The sequence below is a fragment of the Euprymna scolopes genome, chromosome 1, assembly GCF_053919585.1.
Source record: "Euprymna scolopes isolate OS-2025 chromosome 1, ASM5391958v1, whole genome shotgun sequence".
Classification (NCBI taxonomy): Eukaryota; Metazoa; Mollusca; class Cephalopoda; order Sepiida; family Sepiolidae; genus Euprymna; species Euprymna scolopes.
In genome coordinates this window covers 97,881,223-97,895,844 of record NC_136482.1, presented here as the reverse complement: position 1 = coordinate 97,895,844, position 14,622 = coordinate 97,881,223, and the positions used below count along the sequence as shown (strand labels likewise).

Below are 14,622 nucleotides of genomic sequence, written 5' to 3'. Positions count from 1 at the left end.
TTCCTCTTTCCTGATTATAAAACATATGGATTAAAAAGAAAAAAAATCACAGACCATATATTTTTACCCCAATCAATATAGAAACAATGCTGACTGGAATCTCTTTTCTCATCATTGTTTTCTACATTAAATTATTCAGCACTGTGTTTCTAATTACTTATTACTTGTCTACATATATGCTCTTCCATTAACTCAACTCACTCATCTTATTGCTTTCCAATATTGTCTCAGCTACAATCTTTTTTTTTTTTTTTTTTTTTTTAGGTTGGTTGGTTGTTTTTATGTTACATTAACCCTTTTCAGGTTATTTAATGCTGAATCTGATAATTTTAGAAAAAGTTTATCTGCTCCAACTTCTTTGTATCTTCAAATATTGATGCATGGTATTTGGTTTTAATTATTGAAATTATTAAGGAGTAACTAACTGGCTGCCCTCTGATTGTTTGAAAAACAACCAATCACAGGCTTCCCTTTTAGATCTTCACCAACACTCATGAGAGCAGTTTTTACAAATTCCCTTCCTCTTTTGCTTGTCAGGCCCTCAAAAACAACATGTTCCACCAGCTCTCTGTCATTTTAACACCTGACACGTGTGAGAATTTTCGGCAACAACTGCAGCACAGAACAACTCAAGACTTCTTTTTTCCCTCAATCCAGTCAAAATGACACAGGAAACATACACAGTTAACAGGATGAATCTGACAGATAAGTTCCACAAAAGATGTTTTTGCAAAGAAACATTTTTCCTTTCCTCTCTTTCCTATAAATACAAGTTTTTATAACATTGTTCATTTGTGTTTATGTTCCTTTCTTTTTGTTGACGTCACAATATTTTGTTACCATCTATAGTTGGGAGATTCCAAACATGGATTGTTTTGTAGAATAAAATAGTTGTTTTTGCTTTTGACTTTGCAGAACGAGATTGTATTTTGCAAAGGGTAAGAACCCCCCCCCCCAAAAAAAAAGAAGAGCATCAAAGTTCAGTGAATTTATTGGATAAAGAAGTCATTATCTTCAGACAACATGATTTGGTAGCACCAGAGTCTCTAAAAGATATTACCAAATGAGGCCTCATCACTGGATGTTTTTATTTTAAATTTATTTTAGGGGAGAGGGACCTTATTTTTTTTTTGTTTTTTTAGCAAGTATTATTGATTATAATATAAAATATATTGTACAAACATAAATAAATAATGGTGAAAAGAAGGACGCTACAATTTCTCAGTGCCTACAGATGAGTGGCCACTGTTCAGCATTACTGATAACATAATTCTTGCTGTTTTGCTAAATCATTTAAATAACATTTTTTAAAAAATCTATAATTTAAACATGGTTTCAAATGTTCTTTTACCTGTGGGGGCTGAACCAAGTGTTGCAGATAAGAGACCAGAATAGATTCCTCGAAAACCACCCGATGCTAAAAAGCCTTTCTGACTCTGTAGACGTGTGCGTATCGTATCTAGTGGAAACAGTAAAATGTCCACTGAAGTTCCAGCAGCGCCACCAGCCTGAAATGAACACAAAGCTAATCAGTGGATTATGCTAAAAATAAATAAGTAAGATTAAAATAGCTGACTTGTTTTATGTTACATTAAGATTCAAAAGTAGTTTTGAAAACTTGAAAAATACAGTTATCCCTTCCCTGCTTCCTGTTTTCTTTGTACAACATGCAGAAATTTAAATGTAATTTGAACAAACATATTGCTGTCCAACTCCCCATCTAGGTTTCTCCCTAATAATCTGGCTCTTCCCACAGTAGCCCCTTACGCTTCAGTGCCAATATACCTTATTTGTGGCGATTAAAACTAATAATAATAATAATAGATTTTAAAAAATCTGATTTAAATATGGTTCTTTTGTGCTCAAAAGACAGAGGATTGGGAGATTGTCAGCAAACGTAATGTGATGGCGAGTTTAAAGAATATGAAGTAAGGGAGAATAAATGTGTGTGTGTGGGGGGGGGAAGAATAATTTGAAATGCAGTCAAGCAGTTTGTCTGATCATAGAATGGCAACAATTTGAAGAACAAAAATTCAAAATGGTAGCTTAAATAGTCAATGAAGAAAAAAATATATCAAATAATGACTAAATGACGTTGATGATCATTTTAAAATCGAATGTAAATGAGTTCCTGTTGAGCCATCCTCTTAAATAATCAAGTCCTACCCAAGTTCCACCATTACTGATCATGTTTTCTCACAATCCACCAAACACTTATTAACTCTTATCCTAGAGTGGCCTCGGGCCTTAATAAGCCCTCAAGTAAAAAAAAATAAAATAATTAATAAGCCTTCAAGTTAAAAAAAAAAATATATGAAGTAGGCAGTTTCAGTTACAAGCCTTTCTATGTGATTATAAAAGAGTAGAAAAGAATAATACACACACACACAATATATATATATATATATATATATATACTAGCGGGGGGTGGGGGACTTTGCCTGGTCGTAAAATACGCTTAAATATGATATTTTAATTTGTCCAGATTTCGTATATACTATTATAAAGTCATGATTTAAAAAGTAAAATAAAAAAGTATTTGGTTGCCATCAGCTAGAATTGAAACTGAAAGAAAAACTGTAGCATTCAAAGCTGATGATGCTACCACTGTACCAACGTGATACACATATGAACTGATTAAAAATTAAAAATAAACTCAGTTGAATGTACAAAATGTATAACAATTTGTTTCAATTTTTACCCATTTTTGACCCCTTAAAAACTATTTTAACCGGCTAAAAACGCATCCCATAAAAGAATAGTCTGTAAAAAATCCAATCATTTGTGGCCCCGAGTGCTGCTCTGCAACTTTTAGTTTTGGAAGAGATACAGTTTGAAAATATGGAGACAGACAGATATTAGATATATATATTTATGAATAATGAGATGAATTAGATCACAGATTAATCAATCTTGTGGTTTCAAGTCTTACAAAATATTTTTAAGCGGTAATATTTTTATATAAGACAATCTCGGCTAATATACTATTCAACATACTAGAAAGACCAAATTAAAAATTATCGGTTCTATATTTAAATTTCTTAAAAAAATATAATTTTTCAAACAAGAATTTATTGTTTGAACAAAGAATACAACATTTAAAGTAATTTCCTTAATCCATGGATTTTCGATGTAGGCCCATCTCCTCAGAGGAAAGACATTAGCAAAATATTTATTCTGGTTTGATATAATTTTGCTATTTAGCACATACATTGAAAATATATAAAAGATTAAAATCTTTTAAAGGGACATAGAAAAGGAAAAAAGAATTGAAACAAAAAAAAGGATATAGAATTTAGGCATCTGATTAGAATATGAGCCTACATCAAAAATCCATGGTCTAAGGAAATTACTTTAAATGCTGCATTCTTTGTTCGAACAATACATTTTTGTTTGGAAAATAATATTTTCTGAAAGAAATTTCAATATAAAACCTGTAATTATAGTAAATAATTACGCCAGCCCCTTTAAGAAACTCGTTTCTTATCGTTGAGCACTTTTAGTTGAATTAAAGTCAGTCAATTTAGCTCTTGTGCACAGATCATCATATAAACAAAATGTGTATGATTAGATCACTCTGACAGACGTTAAAAAAAGCATTTAAAAAATAAATGTTTAAATTCAACAGCATTTCTCGCAGTTAACGGTAGCCGAATGGATTAGGTCCTAGCTAATGAAGCCAGGAATGACTTCTGTCACCGGGTTCGATGATTGCCAAAAGGATGAAACACTAGTGTCTGTAGGTATTTAATAATTATTATAGTATATATATATATATATATATATATATATATATATATATATATATATATATATATATATATATATATAATAAATGTTTTGAATTTGTTTAAAAAATATATTTGTTCAAACAATTGTTTCTGTTCATCCTCAAAATACACATTTTGTTTTTGTAATAAATTCTAGATGTTTGGAGAAGATTTTTCCATCAAATTAAATCAAATATAATGATGTAATTAATATTTCCATTAGTTTCCAAGAAACTGAAATGCTTCAAATATAAACTGAAGATATTTATCACAAATTTGATGGTTTCTATTTATTATTTACCTCCTTCCCAGTAGGTTTGACAATTCACTAGGACAAGCGCACTCTGGTTCACAAAAAAATTTCTAAGGTTTCTCATATTAAACTCAGTACCCCCCGCCCCCACCGGCTCAGGCGATTAGCAATAAACCTCTTCATATGGGAGTGTGGATCTCTTACGTGATGCTCCTACTTATTAACTGCCTTTGTATTGTATCATAAACTAGCTGTAACTACCCAACGTTACCTGGGAGTCATTACTATCATTTTGGTTATGATATTTTATCTGCAAGCAAATCCTAATTTTACATTGTTACAAATACACTTAAGCTGTAAGCAAAATAGATTAAGGAAAAATAAAACATACCAGAAGGCTAACAGCCATAGAAAATTCAGTTGATTCTCTCATCAATATTGTCCTGAAAAAACAAAACAAAAAGAAAACATTCTTTTCAGATCAAAATCACAGCACAGTTTTTAAAATTCTAATGGCTGTCATTTGAAAAACATAAATCATAAACACATTGCATGTTTAATCCTAATGACTTTATTTCATTCAAATAAAGAAAAAAAACATCCTTTCACGTTATAGATACACAAAATATTTCAAATATTTACTTGTATTCTTGTATTTTATTTTTGCAAATCAATCATCTTGAGAAAGTCTTGAAATAAAAATGAAATGCTGAATATATAAATAATTTTGTTTTTTCATTTTTCCATCATGTTCAAATATTATTCTCATAATTTTCTTTATATATATATATATATATATAATGAACTCTCTCGTCGATTTCGACGTATGAGTTTCTGCCCCAACAACTAAGTTGCTTGGAAATCCACACAGATGATTTGTTTATAGTGGTGAAGGCTTTGTGTAGAACCAACCACATCTTTTGCTATTACTGCTAACCTCTGATAACTGCCACAGGACAAAGTACACAATAGGCCGGAGGTTAAAGACAAGAACTCTCCTTTACCTTTGATTGGAATAAAGAGCAGGTACAAAAGTTTGTTTCCTCAATGATTTAGGCCCATTATTGGTTGATGTTTTAAAAAACAAAATTTAATAATAAAACGTTGCAAATATTTAATCATATCTTTACTCAGATTTTCAGTTTTTTCTACAATAACACTGTCATGAAAAAATGCTTTATTATTTTTAAAATAGTTTAATTTTGGAATAGTTTTAGTGTGAAAGTAATAACACAAATATGCTATGGCCAGGTTGTCCAATCTCCCACAATTCCCAGCTAATAAGTAATAATTGCAAAAGGGCATGCATGATCCAACAAGAGATGAAATACGATGAACAGCAATTGTAAAAACAAGTTTATAAATGAAAGAGAAGATATGTAGGAAAAGTGTTCATAAGCTTCGGGTTAGAATAAGTTGATCAGCAAAAATATGTGGGTATCTATCAAAAGTTGTTTTAGTTGCTTGTTTGTTGAGAGTTTCCCAAGATGATATTGATGACTTTTATTATTAAAGTTTTCTACTTCAGTGGGGCAGGTTATCTCAATATTCCATAAGAATCTTTCACTTAGTGATACAAGCACCAAAATTGGCACAAATGACGTACAGAACATACATTTTAAGAAAAGAACGTTAGCCATCAGAAAGTTCAAGATGGCTGCAGAAACAAACCTGACAAATTTCAATTTTGGTGCTTGTATCACCAAGTGAAAAATTATTTCAGCAATCTGCCTCATTATTAACAGTTTTCTCAATTTGCCTGATTGTAAAGAATGAATGGAATGAAGGTGCTTCCTCCTTGGTTTAGAGCGCAAGACTTTTTTGCCTGGGTGACTATACTTTTTTGTAAGTAGTTCAATATTCTTATGCCCAGGAACATTGTTGGCTTACAGATAATCAAATCACCTCTGTATAGTACTTATTATTTATAAAAATTAGAGAAGCCCTGTCATATTCTTGAAGCAGCATGAAACGAGTTCGTGAAGCACCCAAATATTGAAATAGTGAATGCTTAATGTTACTGTAGTCTTTTACAAAGGCGAACAATATAGTTGGCATTAATAATGCTATCATGCATTAAGTAAAATTAAAAAATAAAAAAGACTTGTAATGCACCAAATTTGTCATAATTTAATTACTGTTGAAGTACCTATGATTTTTTTGTATTTTTTTTTTGTATATTTTCACTCCAAATAAGGCACAGTGCCGCTTTGATGTAGGGGTCTCCTATTAGGGACATAAGTTGCAAGAATACTATGTAGGGAGTTGAGCAACAAGATGTCTGTTCACATTACACTTGAACTTCTGCATATCAGTACAGTTGAGAAAGCAAGTGCCCGGAATGGAATTCCAAAGTCTAGCAATTCTGAGGAAGAAATTATTAGAGTAGAAGGCTTTCTTACATCTATGCATCTCTACTGTGTAGAGGGTGGGACTTTGCTGCTTGTTGGGTGTATTTATGTTGAGGGGTCACAGCAGTGATTGACTATCTTCCAGGGTCAGATGAGAGAAGTGATTAAAATGGACCTGATGGAAAGAAGGTTAAATAAAGACCTATCAAAATAGGTTAGTTTGGAATTCAATTTTTAATGCTTTCCAACAAATGCCAGCATGTAAAATGGATGATAAACTGAATATGATGATGCTCTGCCAACTATCTCTAAACACATAGAAGACGTGTTTTTATTATATAACACATTACATCACACCATCTCGCTTTACAATGATATCGTTGACTCCTCTCACCCTCTTTCTCCATGGAGTGAAATAAAGCCTTTCTTATCCTCATCTGTGTTGCATTCACTGGGAACCTTCATACTACTGTGTTTTGTGTTTTTAAATCTGTTCCCATCTGAGAGATGCCTACTAATGCATAATCTTTCATTGCCTAGATTGACAAACCCATTTTCGAACCTAAATAAACCCATTCGTAGATCTCCCGTTAATTTTTACTTTTACAATAGTTTTTGAAAGACATTCTGGAGAGGCGGCTAAAGTTGGAGATGTATTTTGACGAGTGGCTTTGTATCAGGCTTTAGAAGATTTGCATACCTTTGAAAACTGACCAAGTTTTTCACACTTACGATGAGTATCTTTGGCAGGGCATGAAACTCATAGGTGTCTAGATACGCCACAAAAATAGCAGGTGTCCCTTTTTAAAGCGGCAGTGACCGATTGTTCTTGAAGCTTCATCGGACTATTGCCATGAGGGAAGGGCAGTAGGAACAGGTGGGTTTAGTACAGCGCCCACTGTCTGGCTGTAAATAAGAACTAGAGTGCTGTATAGCACATTCAAAGGTATAGGCTTGCTCATAAACTGTTCTAAGTGTGAGGGTCTTATTCTCAAGACGTTGTCTTACCTGAGCATTACGTAAGCCGTTAATGAAAGCATCCAAAATGTGTTGCTCTTGGGCTTTTAATGCCGACATTGGGCAGAAGTTTCAATCTTTGCCCAGTGTCTGAAGGCTCTTAAGAAAATGGTCTAATGTTTTGCCTGATTCTTGTCGGCTAGTCGCAAGTAGGCGTCTAGAAAATATCTCATTTTTGAGCTTTATCTATGTAGCATTCAGTATATCGATTGCTTCTTCGAAGGTAACGCAATCCAAGATAATTTCGTTGACTGTTTGAGACAAGTAGTTGGTTAGGAGTACACACTTATTGATGGGATGTCCCAATCTTTCTAAATGTAGAACCTCGATTAAATTTGTAAATGTCTCCCGCCAATGTTTCCAGCACTTGTCGACTGAATTGCTTTCTGGATCTGTTGTAAATCGCTCTGGTCATATAAATTGTTCCATTCTTAATTGAATAAATTGCAATGAAAACAGGATGAGAGATTCCATCAAGTAATCTTTTATTCAATTAAGAATCCTACCACTTGTCTACTTGACAAGTGGACATGTACAGCTTTTATAGCTTGGATTATCAAGGAGGAGATAATCCATATTCACAACAACGCGTACATTTGTCATATCCACCCACACAAATTCTGCAGAAGTAAAAAGTAAATTGTGCCTCTTTGCACAGACATAGGACAAGGCAATACCACGTGATAGGGTGTTCATTTTCTGTCCAATCAACACTTGAAGAAAACACTTTCTAAAATCTTTTTCTAACAGTCTTCACTAGGAGCCGGCCAAAATCATATAAAAAGCACAGCGCACGAAATCCAAACCAGTTTGGGATGCAGTTTTATGAGTAAACAATACCGCTGACGACTCCGTCCTTGTGTGTGATGTTAAACCACCAGCATAACTTTGTGCATCTTTGCCGCTTTTCTCCCTGTGGCTGACAGCAAACCATTTGGGGGTTTTGCCCCCAGGCTAAGCCACATGGCGCTAACATAAAACGAAAACTATGGGCGGACGTACACGAATGCCACCCCTCTAGCGAAATACGCATCGGTTCCGATGTCGTATGCAGTTCGACTTAGGGAGCACCTAGTTTTTCTTATTTCTTATGGCTTTTTTATTTTGACTTGTTCGGATTGTTTTTGTGTTTTTTTTTTTTTTGGATGGATATTTTTTATTTTGACTTGTTCGGATTGTTTTTGTGTTTTTTTTTATGGATATTTTTTATTTTGGCTTAAACTTTGCAAATTATTTTGTTATTATATGATTTTTTTAAATACATATCGGGATTAGTAGGAGAAATGAAATGGTCTCATGTCGATAACATAAAAAGTGAAAAAATATTAGATAATTTTGAAAATAAATAAATAAAAAAACTTGGCCACACATGCAAAAATTCTTTCCTTGTAAAAATAATAATTGCTCCTTAAGTCGAACTGCGTACAACAGCGGAGCCGATGCATATTTCGCAAGAGGGGTAGCACTCACGTATGTCAGCCAAAATATATTTTTGCAGCTAATATTAACGTTCAAATCTCACTGGATTTATTCCTCCAAAAATAACCTTTTCTCACATCAGACACATTTATAGAGCAAAATTATCACGTTAATGGAACTAACTAATATAATAAATTTGATTTCTTTTTGTTTAAGAAAGAAGAAACATTTTTCTTTTTCATTGGCTAATCAAACTCCCAAAAATTCAATTATAAATCTAATATATATAAATCTCACTATGTGTGTGTGTGTGTGTCTCCATTTTTAAATTGTATCTCCTCCTAGACGGATGGTCATTTGACGGCATGCAGTAGCGCAAAAGATAGCATATAGGGTGCAGAATTTTATTAGGGGTATTTAATTGATTAAAACATTGTTAAGGGATTCAAAAAGGGGTTCAAACTTGAAAGAAATGACAACTTAACGAGCATAGCGACAATGGCGTCATTTGCACATGATCTGTAACAGAGGTTTATTTATTTATTACATTTACCAGATTATTAACGCAGTTGTTTCTTTGGTGCAACGCGTAGCGCCATCGATTACTAACATCAATATTGCGGGTTCGAGCTCCACTATATCTTTCCTTTTTTTTTGTTACATTCCGATATTCTGGACTTTTAAATGTTACATAATAATTATAAAAGAACACTTTTATATAAAAAAATACAGAAAAATGTTTTTGCTGTACATAACGAAAATGTCATATTTCAAACATATAGGATATATTATATATCGGCTTATTTGTTACATTCAAATAATAGAATTTTGTATTGAATTCATTCCTAAACTAATTAACTGATCATTATGAATTTTAATTATGTGTATATGTCTGTATATTTGTATGTATTTGATTCGCTCCTAATTAACTGATCATTATTAATTTTAATGATGTGTATATGATTATATATTTCTGTGCATTGGATTCACTCCTAAACTAATTAACCAATCATTATTAATTTTATTTATGAATATATGTCTGTATATTTGTATGTATTCGATTCACTCCTAAACTAATGAACAGATCATTATTAATTTTAAGAATGTGTATATGATTATGTATGTCTATTATTGGATTCACTCCCAAATTAATTAACCGATCATTATGAATTTTAATTATGAGTGTATGTTTATATATTTCTACGTATTAGATTCACTCCTAAACTAATTAACGGATCATTATGAATTTTAAGGATGTGTATATGTTTATATATATGTATGCATTGGATTCACTCCTAAAATAATTAACTGATCATTATTAATTTTAATTATGTGTATATGATTATATCTTTTTGTGTCTTGGATCAACTCCAAACTAATTAACTGATCATTATGAATTATATGCAATGTATATGTTTGTATATGTCTATAGATGCCATATTCCAAAAATCACATACAATGTTCACTTACTTTGTTAATGTATTTATGTGTACAAGGAATTCTAAGTAATAAGGCATTTAACAGTATATTTAACTCATATGAAAAACTTATGTGAAATCATCGAGTAGTTTCACCTTTATATTAGAAATAAGATACTTGCACAGTATCCTAATCAAGAAATAAGGTACTTGTGCAGTATAATACTCACATGAAAAAACAAAGAATATATTTACCTGTGACATACATAAGTTATTAAAACTGTAAATCCTGTTAAATATTTGAGTAGTATAACTTACATCTAAAAAATGATGTGCTTCTTCACTATAGCAACCAGATAAAAAAAAAATTCTTACCCCCTGATGTACAAACATTTAGCACAACAGAAAATTTCATAAAAGTATTGAGTTCTTCATTTATAAATTAGAAAAAGGCACTGGTACAGTATCTTACACAAGAAATAAGGTACTTGTGCAGTATCCTACCCAAGAAATAAGGCACTTGTGCAGTATAGTACCCATGTGAAAAACAAAGGAAATTTTACTTGCGACATACATAAAAGTAATCAAAACTGAAAATCATGTAACATATTCGAGTAGTATGACATTTATATAAGAAATAAGGTGCTTCTTTGCTATAGCACTCTGATGTAAAAACAAACTCTCACCTGTGACACACGGAAAAGTTATAACAACAGAAAATTATGTAAAATTATTGAGTAGTTTCATCTATATCTTAGAAATGACATACTTGTACATTATCCTACCCAATAAATAAGGTACTTGTGCAGTATAGTACTCATATGAAAAAACAAAGAAAATCCTACCTGTGACGTGCATAAAAGTTGTTAAAACCAAAAATCATATAATATATTCATGTAGTATGACTTTTAAATGAGAAATAAAGTTCTTCTTCATTATAACACTCTGATGTAAAAACAAAAACTCTTACCTGTGACACACAGAAAAGTTTGCACAACAGAAAATTATGTAAATTATTTTAAATATGTATTGTACATTAGCCACCCTAGGCCAGGAAATTTTTTTCCCATATATGTGCTGTAAATTTCCTGTTCTAGGGAACGTACAATTATCTCATACATATAATACCCATCCTAGGATAAGTAAAATATTCTTTTACAAGATGGCAAATGATACATAGACATCAAAAATTCCTCTATCCTAAGAATAACAGGTATGTTAAAAAATTTTCTTATACGGTCCCGAGCAACGCCGGGTGGCCTTGCTAGTCTAATATTTAAATCTCACTATGTCTGTGTGTGTGTGTCTGTCTCCATTTTTCAATTTGAATCTCCTCCTGGACAGATGATCGTTAAACGATGTGCAATAGCTCAAAAGATTGCATTTTTGGTGCAGAATTTTATTAGGGGCATTTAATTGATTAAAAAAATTGCTAAGGGCTTAAAAAAAAGGGTTCAAACTTGAAAGCTACAACACCTTGACGAGCATAGAACAATGGCGTCATTATGCGCATGCGTTACACCAAGTAAAAGAGAAGTGTATTTATTAAGATATTTCACAACGTTTGGACAGCGATTGTCCCTTTGGTGCAACGGTTAACATGACCGATTACTAGCACAAGTGTTGCAGTTTCGATCCCCATAATTTCTTTTTTTTTTTTACATTCCGATATTTTTGATTTTTAAATGTTATATAATGAATACACAATAACACTTTTATTAAAAAAAAAAATACAGAGGAATGTTTTTGCTTTACGTAACGAAAATGTCATATTCAAATATACATATGATATATCGGCTTATTTGTTACATTCCAAAAATCACGTCAATAGATCAAGTAATGGCATTTGTATTGGATTTACTCCTAAACTAATTAAGAGTATTAATTATGTGTATATGTTTATATATTTCTATGTCTTACATTCACTCCTAAACTAATTGACGGATCATTACAAATTTTAAATATGTTTATATGATTATATATTTGTATGTATTGGATCCACTCCTAAACTAATTAACCGATCGTTATGAATTTTTATTATGTGTATATGATTATATATTTTTATGCATTAGAATCACCTCTAAACTAATTAACTGATCATTATGACTTTTAATTATGGGTATATGTCTATATATTTGTATGTATTGGATCAACTCCTAAAATAATCGATCATTATGAATTTTAATTATGTATATATGTTTATATATTTGTATGTATTGGATTCACTCCCAAACTAATTAACCGATCATTGTGCATTATAATTATGTTTATGTGTTTATATATTTCTATGGATTCACTCCTAAACTAATTAACCGATCATTATGGATGATTAGTATACGTATATATTTGTATGTATTGGATTTACTTCTATACTAATTAACTGATTATTATAAATTTAATGTATTATATATGTTTGTAAATTTGTATAGTCATATTCCAAAAATCGCATACAATGATCACTTTTTAATGTATTTATGTTTACAAGAAATTCTATCAAAGTAATAAGGTACTTGTGTAGTATAGTACTCATGAAAAAAACAAAGAAAATCTTACATGTGACATACATGAAAGTTATTAAAACCGAAAATCCCGTTTAATATTCGAGCAGTATGAGTTACATATAAGAAATAAGGTGCTTCTTCACTATAGAACCCAAATAACAAAATAAAAAAATTCTTACCCCTGGCATACAGAAAATATAACAACAGAAAATTGCATAAACGTATAGAGTTCTTTCATTTTTACATTAGAAAATAGGTACTTGTACAGTATCCTAACTGAGAAATAAGGTGCTTGTACAGTATAGTACCCATATGAAAAACAAAGAAATTCTTACCTGTGGCGTACATAAAAGTAATCCAAACCAAAAATTATATAATATATTCGAGTAGTATGACATTTATATAAGAAATAAGATGCTTCTTTATTATAGCACTCTATTATAAAAACAAACTCTCACCTATGACATATGGAAAAGTTTGCACAACAGAAAATTATGTAAACTCACCGAGTAGTTTCATCTATATATTATAAATAAGGTACTTGCACATTATCCTACCCAAGAAATAAGGTACTTGTGTAGTATAGTACTCATATGAAAAACAAATAAAATCCTACCTGTGACGTGCATAAAAGTCATTAAAATCAAAAATCACATTATATATTCGAATAGCATGACTTTTGAATGAGAAATAAGGTGCTTCTTCACTATAGTAATAGATGAAAAAACAAATTCTTACTCTAGATGCACATAAAATTTAGCACAGAAGAAAATTACTTAAAAGTATCGAGTTTTTACATTTTTAATTAGAAAAAAATGGTACTTCTACAGTATCCTACCCAGGAAATAAGGTACTTGTACAGTGAACTACCCATATGAAAAACAAAGAAATTCTAATCTGTGACGTACATAAGTTATTCAAATCGAAAATCATGTAATATATTCGAGTAGTATAACATTCATATAAAAAAATCCGGTGCTTCTTCTCCACTATAGCACTCTAATGTGAAACCAAACACACTCTTACCTGTGATATACCGAAAATTTAGCACAACAAAACTTATGGTAATAATTTTAAATATATGTTGTACATTACCAGCCCTAGGTAAGGAATTTTTTTCCACAAACGTGCTGTAAATTTCCTGCCAATGAAGGTACAATTATTCCATACATATGTTGTGTAATACCAGTCGTAGGGTAGGTAAAATATTCTTTTGCTCAAGATGGCAAATGATACAATGTATCATTGATACATAAACACAAAAACTTCCTCTATTCTAAAAATAACAGGTATGTTCAAAATTTTTCTCATTATCTTATACGGTCCCGAGCAACGTCGGGTGGCCTTGCTAGTAAATAATAAATAAGTAACTAATCAGAAAATCATAAGTCACCCCCACCCCCTTAATATCACCTTAAAAATAACAGAAAAAAAAATAATAAAAAATAAAAAGTCAAGTTAGCGTTTCAACATTTGAACAACGCTCGCTCGGCTGACACCGATGATTGCCGGTCTTGCCCGATCCATGCTTGACGGGAATTCGGGCCAAATTATGCAAGAGTACCAGAAAAACTTTATTTCTTCAGTCTGAGAAGGATTTCTATTTTCATCTGTTGTTACGATTTTTTTTTTTTTTTTATATAAACTCAAGTTCTATCTGACTCTATGTAAGAAATACATATTAAGTCCTCACGACTATGCATGAAAAAAATCTAACATTTATTTCCAGGAACTCAAGAACTATGAACATCTCGTAAATCATTTAATGATTTATTAATCTTTCTCTCGCATGTCGACACAGCACGCGCATATAAAACTTACACTAAAGAAAGTGATGTTTTCTTCAATAAATTTCTATATTAAATGTTGAAACCGGTCTTCATATTGCTAATT

At 31.4% G+C, this 14,622-nt stretch overlaps 1 protein-coding gene across 6 annotated transcripts in view; it reads right to left on the bottom strand.

Annotated features, from left to right (window-relative positions):
• The window catches only part of LOC145255900 (mitochondrial S-adenosylmethionine carrier protein-like), a 238,204-nt gene that overhangs the window by 23,895 nt on the left and 199,687 nt on the right, over positions 1-14,622 (bottom strand). For all 6 annotated transcript variants that reach the window (XM_080114799.1, XM_080114647.1, XM_080114737.1 and 3 more), the window contains exons 2-3: positions 4,415-4,466; positions 1,352-1,508 (exon numbers count right to left, since the gene is read on the bottom strand). In XM_080114799.1, the coding sequence (XP_079970925.1) occupies positions 1,352-1,508; positions 4,415-4,456 (199 nt within the window). In that variant the 5' untranslated portion in view covers positions 4,457-4,466. The remainder of the gene's footprint in view (positions 1-1,351; positions 1,509-4,414; positions 4,467-14,622) is intronic.